General features: G+C 50.2%; 3 protein-coding genes across 5 annotated transcripts in view; 2 read left to right on the forward strand and 1 right to left on the reverse strand.

The window, feature by feature from the left end:
- Positions 1-348: 348 nt before the first annotated feature.
- On the forward strand, positions 349-8,998 carry MRNIP (MRN complex interacting protein). Of its 2 annotated transcripts, XM_062002555.1 has the most exons (8): positions 349-426; positions 501-560; positions 744-841; positions 1,887-1,956; positions 2,242-2,369; positions 2,610-2,697; positions 3,232-3,538; positions 7,041-8,998. In XM_062002555.1, the coding sequence occupies exons 1-8, from the start codon at positions 367-369 to the stop codon at positions 7,061-7,063; spliced, it is 834 nt and encodes a 277-aa protein (XP_061858539.1). In that variant the 5' UTR covers positions 349-366; the 3' UTR covers positions 7,064-8,998. The 2 variants fall into 2 exon arrangements, with proteins under 2 accessions (XP_061858539.1, XP_061858538.1); XM_062002554.1 differs by lacking the exon at positions 7,041-8,998 and having other exon boundaries at positions 3,232-4,192.
- Positions 4,411-8,979, reverse strand: SQSTM1 (sequestosome 1). Of its 2 annotated transcripts, XM_062002552.1 has the most exons (8): positions 8,714-8,978; positions 8,397-8,492; positions 7,391-7,620; positions 7,123-7,279; positions 6,568-6,657; positions 5,823-6,064; positions 5,355-5,562; positions 4,411-4,714 (listed from the first exon to the last, which is right to left on the reverse strand). In XM_062002552.1, the coding sequence occupies exons 1-8, from the start codon at positions 8,889-8,891 to the stop codon at positions 4,557-4,559; spliced, it is 1,359 nt and encodes a 452-aa protein (XP_061858536.1). In that variant the 5' UTR covers positions 8,892-8,978; the 3' UTR covers positions 4,411-4,556. The 2 variants fall into 2 exon arrangements, with proteins under 2 accessions (XP_061858536.1, XP_061858537.1); XM_062002553.1 differs by lacking the exon at positions 6,568-6,657 and having other exon boundaries at positions 8,714-8,979.
- A 7,656-nt stretch (positions 8,999-16,654) lies between the features above and the next one.
- Positions 16,655-23,955, forward strand: part of MGAT4B (alpha-1,3-mannosyl-glycoprotein 4-beta-N-acetylglucosaminyltransferase B) — a 52,106-nt gene continuing 44,805 nt past the window's right edge. Inside the window, exon 1 of the mRNA XM_062002314.1 lies at positions 16,655-16,809. Coding sequence (XP_061858298.1) covers positions 16,713-16,809 — 97 coding nt within the window. The 5' untranslated portion in view covers positions 16,655-16,712. The remainder of the gene's footprint in view (positions 16,810-23,955) is intronic.

Raw genomic sequence — 23,955 nt, forward strand, 5'->3', positions numbered from 1 at the left:
TTCTCTTTCCCTTCTCTTTCCCCCCTTTATCTTTTTTTTTCCCCTTTCTCTTTTTTTCATTCGTTTTTCTTCTACTCTGTGTTTCCTCTTTCTATACCCCAGCCTGACGCAGCTCCAGGTGCGTGCAGACGCGGCTGCTGATTAAGACATGTTTTTCATCGTGGCAGACGGTCACTTTGATTAAAAGCCCCGCGCCGCCCCCGCGAGCCTGTGTGTCCGGCCCCCGCAGCGTTAAGCCTTTCCCTGCGGCCCCCGCTGCTCGCTTTCCGCGGGCCCCGGCTGGCCGCCCGGCGCGGCGGCCCCTGCGTGAGGCGGAGGCGGGGCGCGGGCCTGGCGCGGCGGCGTGAGGCGGGCGGCGGGCGCGCCATGGCGGCGCGGTGCTGGGCGCTGCGCTGCTGCCGCTGCCGCCGCTTCCAGGTGCAGCAGGTGGGTGCGCGCCGAGCCGGGCCGCGGGCGGGAAGGGCAGCGGGCCCAGACTGACCCCTCTGCGCCCTCCCTAGGCCAAGCGGAGCGGGAAGTGGAGCTGCAGCGTGTGCGGCCAGCGGCAGGCGCTGCAGAAGGTGAGGGGCCGCGCCGCGCTGAGGGGGAGGCCTGTGGGGTGGCGGCGGGGAGCCCGGGCTGCGGTCAGCCCGACCCAGGACGTCAGCCCCGTGTGCTAACTTCGGTTAGCAGTTGAATGTTACCGTTGTGCCTTTTCCGCCTGGCTGCTCCCTAAGCCTTGTGTTTGTTGATTTCTTTTTCAGGTTTACGGCCAAGGGTCTGGCCAGGACTGTAGGCGCCATGTCCAGAAATTAAACTTGCTGCAGGGGGAGGCAGAGGAAGCGATTGGTTGGACGTCTTGGTAGAGTGCTTACTCTTTATCTGCTTGTTTCTCTTGATGCAGCACAGTTGATGTGCATCTTCACACGTTAGGTGCCTAATTAGAGCTCACAGGAGAGGTTTCTGTCCTGTTGGAGGAGTTTCTGTCCTGTTGTAACGCCATGACCTGTACCAGTTTTCTCATGACCTCATAAGAACAAGCCATTTGTGGAGTTTAGTGTCCTGGCATGTTTCTCCTGACACTTTTTTTCAGATAAGTTTAGTTGGTTAGCAGTGTGTGTTGGTCAGGCCTTTTCCCTCTCTCAGAGAGAAAACATCCTGTACTCTAAGCTTTTGCATTCAGGGGTTTCACACTGTGAATCTTTTAAGTAATTGTTGCTGCTGTTGATGAAAAGACCTATTAGTGCAAACATGTGGGTGTAATTCCTGCTGGTCTGGAAAATCTGAGTCGAGCTTTCCTGTTTATTTCATTTCTGAACCTGTTTACAAATCATCTAATCTTGAACTGGTCTTGAACTGGTCCAGCTTCCTTTTTACTCCAGGTTATTTTCAGCAATCCATCAAAGCTAGTTAGATAACTCATTTATGTATATGCAGTCCTTCAGGTTTAAGCTTTGGGAAGAAAAGTTACTCTTTGTTCACTTTATCAAAAAGGGTTGCTATTTTTATCCCCAAAACACTGTGAAATAACTTCTCTTTTCCCCTGGTTTGTTGGTATATAATTAGGGAGTCTAAGCTGTTGTCCCAAAGACATGGTATTATATCACCAATTAGAATTTATCATTGAATGATTAGCAGCTTTAGATCAAACTTGCTACTATGTGTATGGAAGGAAGGAGGGCTAACCTCTAACTAGATTTTTACAAGTAATGGGCAATGTGCCTTGCAAATCCTTCATTTGACATCTGCTTTTTCTATAAATCCTTTTTTTCCTGAGATGCCTTCTATCCAGTCTTCCTATCTGTGCTTTCCATCCAATCCCTTTTGCTGTAACTAGGTGATTTGAAAGTGTTAAATTAATAGACCGAAGCATGTTCTAGAAACTGCAGTTTAAACCTCTATTTTAGGTGTGTGGAAGGCTCTGTAAATGATAACCAAACTATAGAAGCCCAACATGAAGGCAGTTCGGTCCAGCAGGTAAGAACCCTCCAAATCCCTTCAATGCCAACCCATACTGACCTGTGTGAATCAAAGTGAAACTGATGATCCTTTCATATGGGTTCAAACAGCTGAACTAATGTATACAAGCAGAGAGAGAATGAAATGTACACAGGAGTTTGCTGCTCCTCCAGGGTACTGAGCCTCAGAACAGAGTACAGGAATGTGTCCTTATCTCTGATTTGAGGCATTCAGCATGTACATAACAATGCCAGAAATGAGAACCCTGATTTTGCTGCTTTCAGTAGTTCTCTGGTGTTGCAGGAGGGAAGGGCAGAAGGCAGTCGCTGGAGTAAATATCTGGACAAGGACAGTGAAGATCAAGGAGATGGGGAGGAGGAGGCAGGTACAGAAAGGCAACAGTTCTCTTCACAGAGGAAGAAAGAACCAAGGTATGGAAAGAACTTTGATTATTTCTTGACATTTGTTTTGATTGGTGGGAGGGGGCTCATCTCTGATAGCTGAACAAAGGACGGGTTCCAGTGTACAACCTGAGCTGGGATTTGTTATTTGGGGGTAAAACTTCTCTTATTGCTAATGCCATGCATTTCTGAACACTTCTGATGTGTGAAGCAAAAACCAAATCACAGTGGAGCTAATCTGTCCTCTTTGTGAATGGTTTTCTTGGCCAGGAAACACCAGAAGAGCTTCCTCTCTAGTGACGTTCAGGAGTATGCAGAAGAAAAAGGAGCTTTCCAGCTTGTCTACCAAGCCAAAAAGGTTAAAACTGCTGAGGTGTTTTAGTTGTAGAAGATGCTTCCTACCACTAAAACAAAACAGTGTTCTCCTGACCTCTTTTGAGTTGTCATAAGTTTGAATTGTTACGAGTCTTTCCTCTGCTCTTCTATTGTAATGGCTGGGGGAGGAGAAGAAAACTGTGTCAGGAGTTTCTCTCTAAAACCTTTCAGGCAAAAACAGGGCCACCTGACATAGTGGGGTGGGGAGGTTGAGCTGGATTCTGCCATCAGCACAGCTCCAATCTATGCCTTTCTGAGCAGTGGCACCTCTGTAGCATGCAATTGGCAGGCTTACTGTGATTACCTGCACTGCCGGTGAGGCTGGCCTGCGTCTTCACAGCCCAGAGGTCACAGGCACGCCCAAGCACATCAGTATCAGCTCTGCCTCAGAGGGATGGTGGGAATTTGGTGGAAATGTGGATGTATTTGAAGGACCTGCATGCTTCCTCTTTGCCTGCTTCTGTGCAGCTTGGCTGTGTGTACCGGATTTATAACCAAGCTCTCTTTCTCCTTGTAGCACAAGAGCTGTTCAGTAGCAGTGCCACATCAAGAAGATGGAGATGCTGTTTCTGGAGACAGTATGGTTCCTGCTGTCTGTGAGTCCATAGTGCCTGAGGAGAACACAGAAACCCCAACTCCTTGTACCAAACCCTCCAAGTGGGAAAAGTTTCTCTCATGTTCTGACAACTGTAGTGAAAGAGCTGCCAAGGTGACCCTGTCACCACGGGAGGGCAGTGGAAGGCTGGGGCCAGGCAGCGCCGCTGCAGCAGATGCTGCCACAGCCAGCAAGTGCTCGGGACAGCCTCGAAGAGTGCTACCTCAAGGTATGGCTTTTGAGTTTAAAAAGTATGTTGCCAGCACTGAGCAGCTTGCCTCAAAACTCCCTGCTGCCATGGTGCCCAGCACCAGCTGCTCACTTGAGGATCTGGTGTTTAAAGAACCTCAAAGGCAATTCCCAAGGGCAGGACCTGGTGTGTTAGAGGCCAGTGCAGGAAGGTGCTATTTACATAGCACAAGGGCAAACATCCTTCATAGCTCTAACACTGGGCCACAGCCTAACACTGCTTCTCATCAACACCTGTTCTGCACAGGTGAGGAATTTGATGATGATCTCTAAGTAGTTCAGGTTATCTTTGGCTTTACTTGTGTGTCTCTTACCGCACAGGGGATGTTGAGTACTGAGGCAAGACTTTGAATTGCCAGGTGGCTTTACTCTAAGCTGTCCAGAACTGCACCATTAAAGTTGTTTACTTCCTTCATGGCTGTGTTTGGGGGAAGGGGACAAGGGTAGAAGAGACTGGTGCAAGGGGCAGCTATTAGGGTTACAGTGTTGTCTAGCAACCTCATCAGCCAGAAATAATAAGTAGGGCAGCAGGACCTACTTGGCAGGGGGAAGCTCCCAGGCTCTAAAGGATGGCTGGCTTGTACCATTAGCTCCCTCTTACAAACTACAGCTCTACCTCTTTGTTTTGATCTCCCATAGCAACCCTTTGTATGAAGGCTTCAGCAACAGCAAAGCAGTTATTTTGCTTCACCCTTGTAGCCCTAATGGTAGACCAAGGTATATGCATACAAGTAAGCAGCCCACCTGGGGCTGCTTCCTGTGCAGAAGGAGCTGCTTAGCCTCATCACTCCAGTTTCAGTTAAAACTGAACAAGGCAATACAGCTGTGATACTCAAAACACACACAGACTCATTACAGGAAGTAGTATTTATTTTTTCCTTCATTCTACAAGCACTGAGGAATGAGACAGAAACCTTTAGCAGGAAGAAGGATGAACTGCTGAGTGAGTTGTACTGCATTATCTGTTTTCAGCGAGAAGTGCTTTGTTACACAGACTACTACAAGTTAGGTGGCTGTTTGGAATACTGGATGGCATCTAGTGCTGCCCCAATGTCGCAGTTCTTGGTCTGCAGGAGCCGAGTGAGCCATCCCCCCTCATCAGAGAAGCCCATAGAGAGCATCTGGGACAGAGATTCAATGAGGCGAGGGTCTGCTTCTGTTAAGAGAAGAACAGTTTTAAGTTGAAGTACATCATGTAATTGGAAAACCAGCCAAAGCTCTAATACCACACAGGAGGTGGGCTGGCACTAATCCTAGTAAATCTGGCATAGCTAAATGAATGCTACAAGACGTACTCCCCTTTTTCTCCCAGAAGGGTGGATGTTTGAGATAAGATACATAACCAGCTAAAAAACTGCTCAGTCAGACTCAGCTGGCCTAGCTGAGTCCCTGCTCTTAATCTGTTAAGCAGCCTTGTAGACTGTTACTGGCTTCTACCAGTCTTCTTTGGTCTTTAAGCCAAAGGATGGCCTGGCCTGCACCAGAAGGCTCGAGTACCTCAAGGTACTCAAGTAGTACCAGAAGGACATTGTTTAGGTTACCACCTTTTTTCATGGTGCTCAAATGGCATGTTGACCTAGGGTCAGAAGTCTTGTTAAGTCTTAGCTGCTCACATTCAAGGGAAGAACCCATCTCTAACAGGCTGAAAGAGCTGCCATACAGATAAACTTGACCATAACTTTTTTAGCATGTAACTGGAGTGCCCTTGGCTCCTACCATCTCTAAAAGCAGGTCTGCTGCCATCATGCAAAAGTGACAGTGACTCTCAGCTCTGAGGCCTGCACATGTTCCCATACCTGGTGGGAGATGTGGGTAGAGTGCAGCTTCTCGCAGTCCTGTAGGTCCAGGTGGGGGAACATCCTGGGATACATCCAGGGAGCTGGGACCCTCCGTCTCTGGCATTTGCAGAGACTGCAATTCACCTGTGGAAGGATCCACTTCTTTGGAAGATAAGTGGGTCCAGTCCTCATCACACCCCGATGAACTACTGGACTCACTGTGTTCCTAAATGGAAAGAGAAGAGGTCCAGGTGCTGCAGTACTTTCCAGGTAGTACACATGCTCTTGCTATCAAACTTTGATGTTAAAAGTTACATCCACGAGAAGTCCTGCCATCTTTGCTGTAAACCTGTAAAGCAAAGGTGCTGTATATCCCCTTTACCTGACATCTTTCCTAAGATTTGATCCCCCAATACATGCTAAATTATCTTCCTTTTTAGTAAAGCCTCAGCAAACACTATTAAATTAGTATCATAGTTCTTGTACCTGGGACTGGAAGGTGCCATCTTCCATTTGTGTGGGCACAGGATCTATTACCATGTCTTGTATCTGCTCTGAAACAGTATTTACTTCTGTAGTAGAACCCGTGTTATTCCAGTCTGGTGTGGTCTGAACATTCTGGTTAGGAATGCTGCTGCTTGACTCAGCATTCTGCTGCTCTTGACTGGAAGAAGGAGTCACTTTGCTTCTCTGACCTCCATGTTCCACATCAATATCAACTTCAATACCTAGAAGCACATTTGAGACGGGAAAAAGTCTAAGAATTTAAGTACAGTTCTAGATGAGCATGGCTCAGTCCTGGACTGAATGCTAAGGCTTCTGCAGTTCTACAGTTTGCCATTTAACATGTAGGAATGAAAATGCAAAGCATTCTTTTAAACAAAGACTAGTTAAGCTGCAACGAGTCATCTTCCTCTAGACAAGTCATACATTTAGAGGATCAGGGCAGAATTCTCTGTGCCCACATCAGCCAGGCAAAATCCTGAGCCACTGACCTCAGCTTAATGTTACAGTGGCAACATGTTAGTTAAATCTCATTTCTTCCAAAAAGGAGGGCTTTGAAAAGGTACTCAGCAGCTGTTCTGAGCTCTGACATTATTAGTTCCAGGAGTAAATGAAGCATTCCAAGCTCAGGGGCATGAGGTAGTTCAGATATCAGTCACAACAGCTGACTGTTAAAGGACTTTTAAGCCAGTCTCAGGGATTGGAGGTAACAAACCAAGTCACTTACCCAAGGGGCTCAGAAAAGCTGCGACACTCTCCCCAACATTCTTTAAGAAGGTGACATTGGGGTCCTGAGGCTGGCTGTTAGTAGAAGCCTCTAGAAAAACAATTTCTGTTAGCACACACACAAGCTCAGAGGGAAAGAGCACCTAGAGAACGTATCCCCTTGAGATCTTGGTGCTGGTTTCCTGTCACTCAGATACACTGCACAACAAAGGCAGCACCGAGACAAAAACCAACTCTGAGCTACCTCTGGAACAGAAAACCAGTGGCATTAGCATTGTTAAGGCTCATTAGCCATGCTGAAAGGCAGATCTGGAGCAGTGACGTGCTTAACCTAACAGCTCAGCTTGGTTTGGTTCCAGATACCCTCTTTGCATCCTAATCTATTGCACAGGCCCAAGCATGCCTTAAAATAATCCCCCTCTGCACTGAAAGGTGCTCATTATTTCAAGCTCCTGTATCTGCTTTTCCACCCAGATTCTACGCTGTGCTGCTTCTAGAACCTCAGCTACTCTGGCTCCACCACCATCACCTTGTTTACCAGAGCATCTCCTCTTACCTTCTGCAGCAGGTGGACCGGAGGCCGCAGAACTGGCTTGGGCTTGTTCAGAGTTTTGGCACGGAGCTGCAGGGCCAGGATAGCCCCAGCAGTGCATCCATGGGAAGGGGGGGACACCGTGCCGCATCTTACGGAGCCAGCGTCCTCGGGGAAGCCACTGTAAGGAAACAGTCATGTTCATGTGACTCTGTACACACAGCCAGACCCTACCTGGAGCTTACGACTTGTAACACTCCATTCATCAGTTCCCCCGCCCCAGTTTCCTCACCTGGAACGGATTCAGCAGCGGACTCTGAAACATCACCATGTTGTGCTCCTTGTGGATGCCTTTACCCTCACAGGTGCTGCAGAGGTCATAGTCTGGGCAGACAGTGCACTTGAACCTGGCCCCCACCACGGGTCCCTCGCAGCCATCGCAGATGACGTTGGGGTGCACCATGTCACGGGGGGGCTCCTGGCTGCACTGCGCCCGGTGCTCCCGCCGGCACTCCTTTTTCTCTATTAAGGAAAGGAAACTTTGCATCAAGAATGAGGTTACTATTTAAAGGCTGGAAATCAGGCAGAGGAGAGGGAAGCACAAACGGCCCTTGTCAGAGCAGTATTGACTTACTAAGTCAGTTTATTTTTACACTGGCTGCCAAACACAAGCTGGGGGCATGTAAGAGAACGTCAACCAAGTGCAAAGGGGCTCTGCAAAGATACCTGCTCCTCTGAGCATGCCAGCAATCTTGTGGCATGTTCATTTGAGATTAGTACTGCACTACCCCATTTGGCTTCTTGTCCCACCTTTCCTAAGTAGCCCCAGAACAGAATGTTTTTGGAGAGGGAGTCGGGAAGTGCCAGGAGGCATAACATAACAGATCAGGACAGGGACCTGTGACTCATTAGGTGAACTCCAGGTAAAGCTTTGAAGGTATCTATGTGAAGAATAAGGCAGAATTAAGGCCTCCTAGCATGCTGTTGTGAATATTAAAGATAGCAGTGCTAGCCTTGCATCTGCAAGGAGCCAGTACAACTGTGGCTTGCACTGGGCCGGCTGAGACGACAGCACTAGGAGGAAACTTGTGATCAATTTACCCCCTCAGAAGGGAGGATTTATATTCTGATGTTATCACCCTGCCCTTTGTTTAACCACAAAAGCTGCAGGCTGCACTAGGCCCTTCAGGACAAGGGAAAAGCCCGGGGTTTGTGTCTCAGCGTCAGAGCCCTGCCCAGAGAGCTCACAGGCTGCTGCCAGAGACCTGCTACCGCGCTTCGGGGCCGGGCGGCCTTACCCTTGATGTAAACACGAAGTACGCCGTCCTGCACGTAAGGCAGCGCCATCTCTAGCTCCTCGTCGGTGGAAAACGCGACCATGTCTCCGTCCTCATCTAGAGAGGGCAAAGCAGACCATCAGGTGTCCGCACGGGCATCCCTTGTCAGGGGGCGGCAGGGATACCCCGGCTGCTGGGCAGCTCCCTGCCCTGCACCGGCGGCGGGTCGGGGCCCTGCGGCCCTCCCTCCCACCCCCCGGGGCGCGGATCGCGGGCCCCGACCCGCCGCAGGTGTGGGGCCGGCGCCGCTCGCGGAGGTCCCCCCCACCCCCGCTCACCCTTGTAGTGCATGCGGAAGGCGGGCGGCGGCCCGGCCCGCAGCAGCCCCTGGAAGAGCTCTGAGACGCGGTCATAGATGTGCTGGTAGCGCACGGGCGCCGTGAGGGAGAAGCGGCGGATCTCGCGGGCCGCCTCCTCCTTGCCCAGCAGGTAAGCTTTGACGGTCAGCGCCGCCATGCCTGTGGCGCAGCACGAATTACCGCCGGGGGACGAGCGCAACAGGAGCGGAGCGGCAGCGGGAGCGCGGCGGGCGGGACCCGGCTGCGGCGCCGCCGCCTTATAGCGCCGCGGGGCGGGGCCGCGCGCCCGCAACGGCCCGCAACGCCCCGGGCCCGCCCCGCAAAGGCCCCGCCCCGCCCGGCTCGGGACGCGGAGTCACAGACTCATTCGGGTTGGGCCTTAGAGGCCTTTAGAGATCGTCGAGTCCGACCGCTGCCCTCACACTGCCAAGCCCACCACTAACCGTGTCCCTCAGCACCTCAGGTGCACGGCTTTGCAGTATCTCCAGGGATGGGGACTCCACCAGCTCCCTGGGCAGCCTGGGGCAGCGTCTAACAACCCTCTCAGGGAAAAAGCTCTTCCTAATCTCTGATCTAAACCTCCTCTGGTGCAATTTAAGGACGTTTCCTCTTGTCCTATCCCTTGTTACCTGGGAGAAGAGACCAACCCCCGCCTCACCACAGCCTCCTGCCAGGTAGCTGCAGGGAGCCATCCTCTCTCCCCTCAGCCTCTTTCAGACTAAACACTCCCAATTCCCTTATGCTCCATTCCCTTTACCAACTTCATTGCCCATCTCTGGACACATTCCCGCACCTCAATGTATTTCTTGTGAAAGGACCAAAATTATGGCACTATGGACCTTTGTTTTCATGCAGCAGAAATTCTGAATGCTTGCCGATGGCTGCGTCTGCTCTCTGGAGTAGTATCTGTGCCTGGGTTTGCCTCCGCGGAGTGCCAATGAACACAGCAGTTTGGGGGCTCAGGGCTGCACTGGTCACAAAAGCATCAGCAGTGCTTGAGCAGCAGGGAGCGAATGTGGTGTGGGTAATGTCTGGGCAGCCACATGGCCTCTGGGCAGCCACATGGCCTCCGAGGCCAACTGGTAGGGAAACAGCCCACCGGTGAGGAAATAAAGCCCACCAGTGAGGAAACACAGCGCACTGGTAGGGGAACACAGCCCACCGGTGAGGAAACACAGCGCACTGGTAGGGGAACACAGCCCACCCGTGAGGAAACACAGCGCACTGGTAGGGACATGCAGCCCACTGGTGAGGAAACATGACTGTAGGCCTGCCATGCACCAACTGGTCCCATCACTGCCTGGTAGCAGCCAGTAACGCTAGCTGGGGCACATGATAATGCAGCTCTCCTGGTCCTGCTGCTCACCTCTGTCCTCTGCATAGGGGTGAGCAGGGCCAACCTGAGCAAGGGACAGAGCTGTGCCCTGGTACCCGTCAGAGGGGTTTGCATGCTCAGCACAGCAGGAATAAATAACTCTTCCACTAATGCTCTTCCCTGAACCCAGTGTTTTGGAAGGGGTGGCTAAAAATAAAGACACTGGTGTAAACACAACTGACATTAAGGAGGATGTTCTGAGGCCTTTCCAAGTAGATTTTTGCAGATCAGATACAGCTGACAGGCATCTTAATCTGGCCACAGGAGAATCCAGCTGGCAGATCACCCTGTCTGTGCTGTCCGAGGGTAATTAAATAAAGATGGATCAATGATTATTAGGTTCCCTGTTGGTGTTAATTTTCTCTCACCCCAGGGCCTGACCACTCTGACTCCTCGTGACATCTCTCTTGTTTTAAGATGATAAAAACTTAGGAGAAACTGTGTCACAATTTATCACCTCCTGCAATCAAGAGAACGTGAAGAGTATTAATTTCCACGATGGGGTGGTAGTTTATGTCTTGGCCTGGAGTACATATGTTAAAGCTCATGGCCTTCCATATATAGATAAATTTTTGACATATGTGGGACAATTTTCTGAATACTTCTGGAAAACAGTATTTACAGTGGGAACAGCTGACCATTTTAATTTAAGACATTTTCTAGGGATTTTTATTTCTAGGTATGACACAGCCAATCTTCCTCCATGAGATCATGAGTTAAAGTTTAAATCTAAATGGATTCAGGTTTACATGTGAATGGTGCTTTGCAGGGCATGAGTCACCAGCTTTTACAGCACCAGACACCGAAAGGTTTGGTTACACAGTAAAGGTGTATTGCATTCACCTTCCCTTTTGCCTCTTTGCGTTTGTGTCCTTATTTCTGAAGATGCCAGTGAAAGCTGCTGGCTTGACATAGTTTAATTACTTTTTTCCCCTATAAAATCAGGACTGCTGGTAGCAGGGCATGCAGCGTAGGACATTCTGCCTGTGTCACATCTGCTTTGCATGTCCTCCTCATATTCTATTTCTGAGGAACCCAATGGCCACTTTTGATCTCATTTATAGAGCCTAAGTTGGGACTCAGCCCCAGCACATTCTTTCCTTGGGCAATGATTTGCTGCTGTCCCAGACAGGACCAATTCCTTACTCCCTTCTCCATCACTGCCTGGGCATTTGAGGTAACAGTGGGTTGTACTCAAGTTGTCAGGTCTTTTCAAGCCAATTGTGTCTTCAGATTAATTGATGAATTTGTAATTACCAGGCAATGCACCAAATTCAAACCAGAAATCTAAATTTTCCTATGTGTGAACTTTAATCCAGTTGGCAAATACAGAAGGGCCCAAAAGCCAGAGAGAATTCCCCTTCTCCTGATGGGGCATGCTGAGTCATGCTCAGCTTTCTGGTTGTGACATCATGCACTTTTACAAAACATAAGGAAAACAAGGCTTTCACCAACCTGCTGCTGGCTTATCTCACCCATCACGGGACAGGAGTGACTCAGTCAGTCTCCTCCTCCTTGAGGTCAAGGATTTCCTCCCAGTGAACCCCTCTCAGGCACAGATCTTGGACCTTGTGTTTCTCAGCAGTTTCTCAGAGCCCTGGAGAGGCCCTGTGAGAAGCTGTGCTGTGTTCCCACATACATTAACTTAAGATGTTTTTTCCTCCATTTGACAGGGGATCCGGGGTTTGGCATTCTTGGCGTGAAGCACTGGCTGCGGCAATGTTTCCTTACGGTTCTTTAGGAATCCCATAGCATCACAGCAACCCCTGCCCAAAAGTGGTTTGTCAGCCCTAGCTGCTGAGCAGCCAGCTTCACAGATGGTTGTAGCAAAGGAACAGCAAAGGGGGTGGGGGGGAAAAAAAAGCTGTTAGAGTTTAAAATTTCAAAGTTACAGAGGAAAGGCTCAAAAGGAGCAATTAGCATCCCTGCAGTGCTCTGCTTTCTCTCTACACCCACGTTCTGCTGGGAAGTGTTTAAAAATATTTGGTGAGATTCTTGCTCTGAGAGCACAACCACCAGAAATATTCCTTATGTCCAAACTCTTCATAGGGATGAAGGGGGAGGAGAAAGTGTTCAAGCTTCTCCCTCCTTGCACACCACAACAGAGGCTGATGATGATATTCCAGAGGGAATTCTTCCCCAGATCATGACTCCAGCCTGAGATCCCATCACTGCCCTGGCACTCCTTGTGTGGAGGGGAAGGTTTGGGCCCCGGGCACTCCCTGGTTCTAGCAGGATGGCGTGTGGTGACGGGACGGTGCAGAACCGCAGCGGGTGCCACAGTGCACACGCTCCTTCCAGAGCCTTCTGGTGAGATGCAGGATCCTCCAGATGCATCAGGTCAGATGCCAGTGACTCAGCCGGGTCTCGTGACAGCTTCTCTCCTCTACCAATCCACTGAAAACGCTGCTCACCGCCTCCAAAGCAGAAATGCTCCTTCCGCAGCAGCGCAGGCAGAAGGGAAAGCTGAGAGGGGGTGGGTAAGTTTTTTTTCCGTCTCATTGTTAGGGTAGAGTTTTCCTGAGGGTTAGCTCTGCCACATCAGGTGTTTACATTGGCTCAGCACCACTGCTCATTGGCATGATGAAACTTTTAAGGGCAAAAAACTCTGGGTCAGTATTTTTTATTGAGACAGAGGAACAAATAGAGAAAATGAGCAGAGAGCAGGCACAAAGTACAAGCATGCTATGAGTGTTGTACAAATACATAAGGATTTGGAGTTCCCAAAGGTGAGAAGCTTTTTGCAACCTACACAAATTGCTTGGGGTAAGTGTTGCTTTGAGAACCTGACTTTTGCCCCGAATTAAAGCATCGTGTCGACACATCGAAGGCGAGCGCCCTGTTGTGATCATCTCTTGGAACCAAGGAGAATTTGGAAACATTTGTACTACAGTGGCACAGGCTCTAGTGATGTTTGAACAGAGCGAGCTGTAAAACAGGAAGAAAATTAAGTTACTTTGGTTTATGAGAAGAAATGGGAAGTGCTCTTTGCTTAAAGCAGGCTGGGAAGGACTGAGCCTGACCTGCTCACAGGTGGGCCAAACTCCAGAGCCAAGCTCTTTAGAGAGCTAGATAAAATCAGCCATAAATCTGGATTACATTTGTTACCTAGACATAATAAACGTTTTCTCTTTCTGATTTTTGTAACAGCCTCAAGTCCTGTGGATCACAATCACAGTTCTTTCTGTGGAAGGCCTTCCTTTCTGTAGGGTGTTGCCAACATCAACTGTTCAAAGATCATGAGATCACCTTAAAAAATCATCTCTGCTCTGTTTATTTGCTTCTGGGATTTTGGGTCTCTGTAGTTCATATCTTAAACTTTGCTCTGCAAAAGGACCAAGGCTCAAAACCTACTTGTCAAGGAAAGAATAAAAGGCAAAAGTGGGATGAAGAGGGAGGAACTTCGAGAATAAACGGGAACTTTGCAGGTCTGATATAAAAATCACAAGTGCTGGCAGTTTTGCTCACTTCCTCATTTTTGCCAAGAGAGACCAAGGTTTTTGTCATGCAGGGGTACTATAAAGCTTATCCATTTCCTCAGACTTCTATGAAGACAAAGTCTAACAGCAGAAATTAGATTAAGCTTTATCCCTGGGAAAGAGTCTAATTAATTGTCTTGGAGAAATTATTAATGTTATGCTGTTGTCCCCCACTGCAGACACATCACATAGCCCGAGTGGTGGGAGTGTTTTGCACAGCTGAAAATAAACAGCCAACATGTCATGTTGTTTCTCTAAACCCGTAATGGCAGTAAGATTTCACATGCCTTTCCCACAGGCAGCTCTTGCTTGTCTGTTGCCTCTGGAGGGTTTTTTTCCATTAATTCCTGTGAACCCTCTGTTGATGCCTGGATTTAACACGTAGGTTTAAGGCGAGAAAGCAGCAGGCTGGGTGGGACAGAGCTGCTGGTGCTTGTTTTCATCAGTCTGAAGGTGAAAGTGCTGTTGCTGGGGTGGTTGAGGCTCTGCCTGCAGCAGAGCGTGGAGTTGGGGGTGGATGTTCTGGGCGGGGGTCTGAGCCTGGAGGCGGGGCTGCTCTCTGTGGAGCCTATCAGTCAAGGGCTCGGCTGCTCTGAGTCATGGCATGTGCTGCTACCTGAGGTTCTGGAGGTGACGGGTGCTTGGGCAATGCCTTGCAAAAGCCAGGTGAGGAAGCACAGATCCAGCCTCCCTTAGGATTTTTTTTCTGTATTCATGAGAGTGGTGTTCAGTTTGTTTCCCTACTGAGGGATCTGCCTGGTGTGAGCAGTGGTCTGCACTGGGACCTCACAGCTGCTTGCTGGCGTCTGGCACCAGAGGCAGAGGATTTTGGTGCCACCCAAAGGCCACTATTTCCTTCCTGGATTGTCTCATCACTGGGAGAGGCCATTTCAAGCTTTGAAAAATGTGGTTTACTTTATAAACTAGAGAAGATTCATTTCCTACACAAATGGGCAGTCAGTGGTTTTCTTCATGGACCTATAATGGCTTTCAATGACACAGGTATCACCCACAGCAGCTCTTCCCCTTCAGACATCCCTCCTGGGTGCTGAGCTCCCTTCATCCCTTGCCTTTCCAGCAGGAAATCAAGCGGAAGCCTGCCAACCCTTTTGCTGGATTTTCCTGTTTCAGAAGGATTCATGCCTTGGCTGGAGTGCTGCCAGGAGGAGATGTGCCTGCAGAGCCTGTCTGTCTCCCAGCACATAGAATCATAGAGTTGTGTTGGTTGGAAAAGACTTTTCAGATCATCAAGTCCAACCACTCCCCTCACACTGCCAAGCCCATCACTAACCCGTGTCCCTCAGCACCTCAGCTACATGGCTTTTCAGTATCTCCTGTGATGGAGACTCCACCAGCTCTCTGGGCAGCCTGGGACAGCATCTAACAACCCTCTCAGGGAAAAAGTTCTTCCTAATATCCAATCTGAATCTCCCCTGGCACAACCTGAGGCCACTTCCTCTTGTCCTATCACTCCGTGCTTGGGAGAAGAGACTCTCTACAACCCTTTTATCGTCCCTGCCCACCACCTGGGCCAGCTCTGGGGCTGCAGCTGAGCATCAGTGAATGCTCATGTTGCTGCTCCTGCCTCTGGCACAGGCACATGTTTTGCTTTACATTGCCCCCTAATTGATCCAAACATTTCAAACAATGGACTTTGATCACTGAAAGCCAGTCCTACAATATTTACACGTCTGAGAAACATTTACTCACTAAAAGAGCTCTGAGGAATGATAGATGACAACTTTAGCTGGAGGAATTATGTACCTGTGTATGAGGCGCACGAGCTGCTGCCTGCTGTTCTACCTCACAAACAACCAAAGCAGCAAGTTCAGGTGGCGGAGGCACATAAACTCAGCGTTTCACACCTGACCTGACTGTACAGCTCCTCCCGGTCTATGATTGAATAAAGCTGAATCCATTAACAGAGGAAAACACAAGCAACATAATTTTGAAATCTGATTTCTCTGTCTTTCATCTAGGCAATCAGCTTGAGGCCATAACCTCTGTGCACTGGGTCCTTTGGAAGAGTGATGATGTCCTTCCAGGCGGCAGCTCGTTTGTGATAGTCATCTGGCATTGCTTGTCTCTCCATAAACATTAGGTGCTGTTTCCTTAAACAAGATGAAACGCTTCTGCGGAAATAGCAGGAACCCTGTGCTGCATGGCCAAGAGGGCTGCTGCCCCGACCTCATCCTGCATCCAGCCACACGGCTATGCACACCTCCGTCTCTGGGCACCCCTGTGCATAGGGGCTGAGCACACAGGCACCCCTGCACACTCAGGTGTGAGACTCATTTCCACACAGCCTGGTGCACAAAGATGCAAACACGTGGGGCCACTCACGCACCTCTTGTTGAGAGATGTGTGTTCCTTCATGCATGCACACAGGTGCACTGTGCACACACCCACACAAACAGATGGGCCCAGGCACACCCACACACACGGAGACATATGGACCCAGGCATATGCGCGCACACATACCCCCACAGAGAGATCTATGGACCCAGGCATGCACATAGGCGCACGCACGCACATACACACACATATGGACCCAGGCATGCACATATGCACACACACACACGCACAGATCCATGCAGGCACACACAGGGAGATATACGTCTAACTGTGTATGGACATGTGCATGTGCATATGTATGTATGTATCCATCCATATAAATAAGCCAAGTACATAGGCAGGTATGCTTATATATGTAACCCATGAACATGTGTACACACGTATGCACACGTACACGGACACACATACACATACACAGGGACACATGCACACACTGACACATGCACACACACAGACACACAAAGACGCGCTTTCTTTCCCTCGCGCTGCCCGCCCCGCTGCCCGCCGCGGCCCCGCAGTCCCCGCACGGGGGCGCTCTCGGCCCGCCGCCGCCCCGCCCCTCGGCCCCGCCCCCAGCAGCGCCCCCTCCCGGCCCCGCCCCGGCCCGCCCCGCCCGCCCGGCGCGGCCCGGCCCGGCGCGGGCGCTACACGCGGGCAGCCCGCCCCGCTCCGCCCCGCGCCGCTCCGCTCCGCGCTCGCCGGGGCCCCCGGGGCCGCCGAGGCCGCGCCGCGCTCGGGACATGCGGCCGCCCCCGCCGGCGAGGAGGCGATGAGGCTCCGCAGCGGCACGGCGCTCACGCTGCTGCTCGGCTGCCTCTGCGCCCTGCTCTCGCTCTCTTGGTACGGCGCCTTCGGCGGGCACAAAGGTAAGGGCGGGGGGCTCGGCCACCCCCGCCGGGGCAGCCCGGGAAGGGGCTCGGGGCTCCGGGAGCTGGGCCCGCCTGCGCCCTGCGGGAGTCCGGTGGGAGCCGAAGCCAGGCGGGGGATGCTGCGATCCGGGGAGCCTGACCGGCGGGGTCCTGCGGGATGGAGCCTCCGGGATCCCACGCGCCTCTGGCCCAGCGGGACCCCGCCGCCCCCCGCGGGACCGTTACCCGTGGGCAGCCCGGCGCGGGCGGGAGGTGCCAGGCCGGGAGTCCCCGCGCGTCGCCACGGAGGATCGGGCGGCTGCCGGCCGAGGGACGAGCTGTCCTCCTGGCCGGGGTGCGTTGGGCTTCGCCTTGGTGATGCGCTTCTTTGCACTCACACGTTTATGGAGAAAAACCTTCATTGGCCGTGGAAACCACAGGGGTTAAATCCTCGTGGAGAGGTGGTGATGCCAGCAGCTGGGGGCGAGGGGGGCGTTTGGAGGCTAGGGGAGTCTCTGGGCAAACTGGAGGTGAGGGATGATCCGAGCAGCGCTGCCCTCTCCTCACACGGCTCTTTCGACTCGTTGCTAACTCCAGTAACCAAAGCGCATGGGGGACGGGTGCAAGGGCTGCTGGCTCCACCACTGAAATATCCCTAATGGTTTTGGACTGAGGAGGGGCTGCGGAGCAGGGGTGCAGGGCCCCGTCCCGCCGAGGCTGCAGGGGAATCCCACAGAGGCATCGCAGAGGTGCCCACTGCTGTCTTTTCCTGACAGCAAAACAGTTGTTTTTCCCCATCCCATCACCCAGTAAAGCAGTGCACTGGATCCAGCCTGGCCTGGAGGATGATTCCGGTAGCTGCTTCTGAACTGTGTATCTATCGTGTATGGGTGTGCAACCTCTCACATTCATGCTAATCACTTGGCTCTTTCAGTTCCTGCAATTTTAGAGGTCTTTAAAGGCAGACAGTGGGGCCATTCAGCCTTTGACTCTCCTTTTCCACGTGCTGTATAAGCGTCTCCCCCCACTACAGGTGAAAAGCAGCTTTTGTGGAGCGGAAGATGTGACTTGATGGCTGTGCAATCCTGCAGCATGCCATGCACAACCATGGCATGCAACTTGTGCCCAGTGTCAGGGCTGGGGAAGCACTGGAGGAAGGTTCTTTTGGCTCTGATGGGCAGGATGACCTGAACCCACATAAGTGCCCGTCCAGCCTAGCCCCTTCCCTGGCAGCTGGGCAAGAGCACCTGGGACGTGTCGTCTTCTCCTGGCAGCTATGAGTGGCTGCTTGGGCTCTGCCTTGTTCATCAGCTGAAGAGCTCTCTTGTCGTGCTGCAAACGAGGTTTAAATCCCAGAAGAGCTACCTCCCCACAGAGGTTTGAGTGACAGGCATTTTTAATGCAGGGCTGGTGGATCTGTTAGCTTCTGCTGGTGAGAATTTTTGACTGGACAGGATGTTTGCACAACCAGGTGTTGTTGTATGCACTTTCAGACAGAAGTGTTAGACCGTGGCAAGTTGTGCAGGGGCAGGGGAGCACACCAGGAGCTGCTTTCTTGTGGTTACGTCTGAGCAGTTGCTTTGCTGGCAGCTCCCCTCCCATCAATGAAGTGAAACTGGTGTGTGGTTGCCACACAGGCTGCGAGCAGTTGCTCCTGGTTTCTGAAGCAGGGTGGCCAACCCCATCAGGTAATCTGTGTCACCTGGGCTGTGTCGTCCCGACTGCGTCGTCCTTTGACTCACGTTTATTTTTTAGCAAGTCATTTTTCTTCATTGCTCATTCAAGTGCCAGAAGAATAACCTTGGGTACCACTGTCCCTGTCCTTCTTGGTAGGAGCTTTTCTGGCATATGTGTTTCCCTGTGACAGCAACAGATTTCTGCTTGCAAACAGCCATGACCAGGACAGGTCACAAACAACGCGGTCAGGCTGTGTCAGCACAGCAGGTTTCCGGCTATTATGGTCATTTGTGTATCAGGCCGTTGTTCAGTGCAGAGCTGGAGAAGACCTTGAGAGGTCATTCAGCCCATCTTCTGCCCCTGTGCAGGATCGGTGATAACCAACCCTTTCCTGACAGATGTTTATCGTATTCATTCTTTTGAAAACCTCTGGTGACAGAGATTCCTAAGCTCCCTGGACAATCTGTTTGACATTTAGCAGCTCTGCCATTCGATTTTTCTTACGATCTGAACAGAAATGTCTTTTCCTTCAGTTTGGTTTCATGATTGCTCTACTTTTTCTGTTTATTGGGCACAGGCAGAAAAGTTCCCTCTTTGCAGGAGCCTGTTGGATATTTGGAATTTGCTACTGTGTCTCCCCTCAGTCCCTGCTAGTATAGATTAAACCACAGTGTTTATCATTCTCTTTCGGTCATGTATTCTTGGTCTGCAGTTGCTCCTGTTACTCTGTACTGGACCTTCATCCTTTGTGAAGGGTGGCGCTTATCCTGCGATCCAGGACTGAAGTTGCTGCTGTATTTTTGCTCAGAAGAATAAAGGATTGCTTCAGGTCTTTTACATACAGTGATCCTGTTAATACATCCCAATGTGTTTGCGTTTTGCTTTTGCCACAGATGACTTGTGTTTAATTATTTTTATCCCATCAGCCGCTCGGACATTCTTCTGCAGAACTTTTCCTGCTTTTCGTTCCTCATCTTGTATTTCCCCGGTTAATTATTCTTACCAAATCACATTACCTCACGCTTGTCCCCGCTGAACTGCGTCCTTTTGGTTTTTTTCACACTGCTTCTTCTAAAGTGTCAGGATTGTTTTGAATTCTGATCTTGTCCTCCCTCATGCTCGCCGTCCCTCTCAGCTTGATGTAGCCTTCAAAGGCAATCAGCATGTTTTCTCTGCCATCAGCTGAGTCACGGGTGAAAACCCACTTTGGTAAGGTCCTCGCCGTCTGTGCTCAAAGAGCAACGACCAGTTCACCAGTGGTCTTCTCAGCAGTGGTGCACCCACCGTGTCCCTGGCTGTTATGAGCATGTCCCATCAGATACTGTCAGAGGCCTCTCTGAAATCTGTTTCATCTCCACTTCCTACAAGTCTTGGCACCCTGTTGCAGAGAAAGGTATGATAGATTTGTGTGATTTTTTCTTGATAAACAGAGGTTAGCTCCCGCTCAAGTCCTCCTTGAATTCTAAGCACTTCAACTGAAGTTAAGCTGATTGTAATATCCTGCATCCTCCTTATGCCCATCCCCTCATTTTTCAAAGACAGGCTTTGTATTAGCCAGTCCTGTCTGCATCAGCCATCCCCTGTGAGCGGCTGGAGACAATTCACAGCAATCTTAGGCTGCTGTCGTGTTCTGGTGAAGGCTAGCAAGGTGTCTGTGTTGCCTCTGATGGGTAATAAAATGATATTAAGACACATGTGAAGCATTACAAAGCCCGCTTGTCTTCCCTCTCTGTGTTGGGAGGGCAAAACAATTAGTCAAAAGAAAATAAACCAGGTCAAACGAGCTCTACAATTGCTTTTCTGTGACCAGTGCCAGGTTTGTTTACCCACCAACGGCTTGCTGTGCTGTGGTTATTAGCAAAGTTTTGACCTCATGGTCTGCAAAAACAGATGCTGCCTCTTTCCAATTATAAATGAAGTTTGAAATAGTCTGCTGGGGCAGGAAGAGAGGGACAGCCTCAAATAGCACAACCAGCCACCCGGACGGCCAGTGTCCAGCATCACGAGGTGGTGTGGAGGTGGACCACGTGCCCTGGATCATGGTGGTGGGTGTCTTGGCCAAAGTTTAATACTATCTCATTTCTGATTTGAGGCTTAAATATGGTTTGACTGTCAAAACCCAGCAGCTGCCTTGGAAGAAGCTCTTCTGCAACCTGTTGTCGTGAGGTGGAACCTACAGGGCTTAACTGAGGAGGGTGACCTGCAGTGGGAGGCCTCTGGGGAGGCACGAGCCCACTAGGGCATTAGAGTGCCCAGTGTGGGGATTACAGGGGCTGTTCTACTGAGGGCTCAGAAGCTTTCACGACTTTACATGTCACAGGTGCAGATGGGATGAAGGTGAACAATTTAACTTTCCTGCAAATACAATTTGTGGGTTTTTTCTTTCCAATAATGACAACTCTTCAGTTCTCATCCATAGTTTTTGTTCTTCTCTTGACTGACTAACCAGCACCATCATTCCAGGTGTTGCCCTGCAGCACGCCCCAGAGCCATAACTGCTGCAGAATATTTGGGGTTCAAGTGTTTGTTGTCTTTTTTTAAAATCAATTTTTTATTGAATAGGAAATTCTAACCTTTGTGTTTGGAATTAGTCTCCTTTTAGGAGACTCCTGACATGCTGCCTCTTGGAAATGCTGCATTTTGAGGTTGGGATTGCACTTTTGGGGAACAGCTGCACAGCTCTGAGTGCGCTTTGGACCCACACTGCCTGTGCAGGCTTCCCCCAGCAGGCTTTTCCCCCTCTATGATTTTTCCATCATTTAATGATTTTTAGTCACCCAGTACCAGCCAGCTTCAGGTTTGCGTGATAAAACCACAACCCCAAGGCACCTCTGTACCTGTAGGTTCACCTGCAAAGTGGGGTGGTTCTTTGCATAGTGTCTTCACATCCCTAAGATCAGTTTTGATTATTTTGGATGCTCATCCTGTGGGAACTCTTCTTCCTGTGGGCATCGTGAAAGCGCTTTCAGAACAGAACTTACCACTCGCATCCCAAGTGGGCACCTCGGTGCAGGTCTGAGCGTGGGGTCTGTCCCTTGGCTTGTGAGCAGGGTGGGGAGCGGGATGCTGGGGCGTTGGTGATCCCAGGGGACCGGCTGCAGCGGGGACGTTGCCTCGGTGCCGGTTGCAGCAGGGCAGGCTCAGGCTCAGGCAGCATGTCCATACAGAAATACTGCTTGTTGAGTGCTGTGTGGTGCAGGATGCTCCCCTTGCCTGGGGTGTCCTTTGTGGGAAGCAGACTTTGTCCCGGAAGGACGTTCCTCTGAGTGTGTTTACTGAGTCTTCTATAATGCATAAAAGCCGTGAAGGCTAATCCACTATCAAAGCTTGGGATGCTGATAAATACCAGCCCTGTCTGAGGCGCCCAGGAGCCCCCACTGCTTTTTCATTTCTATTACCTGCACTAGCTTGACTTCATTTTTTTGGTAGTTTGTTTGAGGTCTTGGGCACAGGCTGCAGCTGAGCCAGTGTGAGTGAAAGCTCTGGTCTGAGCTGGGCTCATTTCACTGCAGTCCTTGCAAGTGTTTACCAGGATGATAGATGCTAGCAGCAGACCCAGCGTGTGCTTCTGATGGCTGAGGAGGTGCAGACAGGGATCCAGTTGAGGAATCAGGGAGTTTATCAGTCAAGCATTAAAATGAGTGGCAAATAAAAATACATGCAGCAGCATGTCCAAGAGCCTTTACTTGGCCCATGTGATGCTCAGCAGATGTTGTGTGGAATTGGTGCAAAACAGTCCTGGGTATGATTGGACCAAATTCTTCCCAAATGTGAGGGACACCAGGCAACCTGTTGATATGCATTTATCAAACAAATCATTCTTTGTCTGGAGCAACCTGTGTTTCTGGTATTATTTCTTTGCTGGCTTTGCTAGGTCTCTAAGCTGGGCTTGTGACTCATACTGCATGTGTGCTTGTCCACATCCCGTTGCTGCTCCAGCGATAAGAGCTGTGAGTGTGTGATGGAACTGAAGTTGCTGGAAGTGGAGGCTTGGATTCAGGTCCCTGCCATGTCATATCTCTCCTAGTCTTGGGAAGGTCAGCCGGATGGTTTCATGCCTCAGTTCCCCATCTGCTCTCTGGCAACAGTGACATCTCTTTTCACGGGTTTGGAGGACACAGCCATGCTTGTGTGACAGCAGAGACTGTGTCAGGGCATAGGAGGGGAGCAGGCAAACACACACATACTCAATTACATCAAGTACTTATCTTGGTTTACTTCTGCTAGAGAACAAAACCGTTTCTAATTTGTGATTCCCTTTGATCCATCCAAAACAGATCATTGATTTGTGCTTATATCCTGAATGTTCATTGATTATTCACTTAGTGGTTAATGTAAAACACATCTATAGCTGGCTAGTTTAAGTGAAGCTGCCAGTCTTCTCCAGAAAGCTTTGAAGCATACTAAGTGATGGAGAAATTGCTTTAGTGATAGATTGGGCAAGGCTGCTAGCAGGCTCCTGCAGGTAGGCTGGGGTTATCTATAGTTCTCCCTGTTCACAAAACCCAAACTAGTCTCCAAAGCGCCAGTTTTTCAGTTCACGGTATAAAGAAACATAAATACCCATCCTGGCGCACGTGGCTCAAGCATCCATAGCCACCTGGCGCTTTGCAGGGGTGGGGCTGAGCCACCTGCCTAAAAAAGTGTTTGGAGACAAAGCTTAATGTTTCACATGAAGATTTCTCATATCCTCTTGTGACAATTCTGAGGCAGACATTCTGTTTTTCACAAGACGAAGCCCGAGAGGGCTCAGTGGGTGGAGAGAGCTGCTGCTGTGGCCGAAGTCACTGGTCAAATTAAAGGACTGTGGAAACCATTAAATAAACACAGGGCTCCAGTAGGGGCTGGCAGGTTGATGCTGTTAGGAGAGGCTTTTTGGGGAGTGCTGACCAAGCATCTACTTAGCAAGTTCCTGATTTGAGGAGAGGGTTGTTGTCTTTGGTGGAGGGAAATGCTTTTTCTTTTTCTGCCTGTTTTGTCTGATTTGAAGCGTAGGCAGCTTCTTATTCATCAGTGCCCTTCTTGGGTTTGATTTTGAGCTCACATCAGGCTTCGCTTGCGAGGCAAAGAAGTCTAGGAGAGGCAAATTTCCATTTAAAATCATCTCTTTCTGTGTTAATTGTGGCACTGGCTGCTTCTCCTTCTGTTTTTGTCCCGGTGTCAAGTCACATTTGAGTCTCCAGGATCTGTGCATTAGCATGGACGCGGCTCTGATGCACAGAGACAGCTCTGTAACTCCATCCTCCGTCCTGCCTGCCCCTGCCTTGGAGTGATTCCCTTAATATTTAAATATTTAAATATTCCTGCCCTCTTACACTACGTACAGGATAAGCACTTACCCAAAGGTTAATCTGTATATTGATTTGACTAGACATGTTTGTGCAAGATGTTTTCATTTCTGCTTATATTAAAGTGGACAGCAGTAGCATTAAAATGTAAATCATTAGGCTTTAAAGAGGCTTCTGTGCAAAAATTTACCTGAACCTG

The sequence above is a fragment of the Colius striatus genome, chromosome 9, assembly GCF_028858725.1.
Source record: "Colius striatus isolate bColStr4 chromosome 9, bColStr4.1.hap1, whole genome shotgun sequence".
Taxonomy (NCBI): Eukaryota; Metazoa; Chordata; class Aves; order Coliiformes; family Coliidae; genus Colius; species Colius striatus.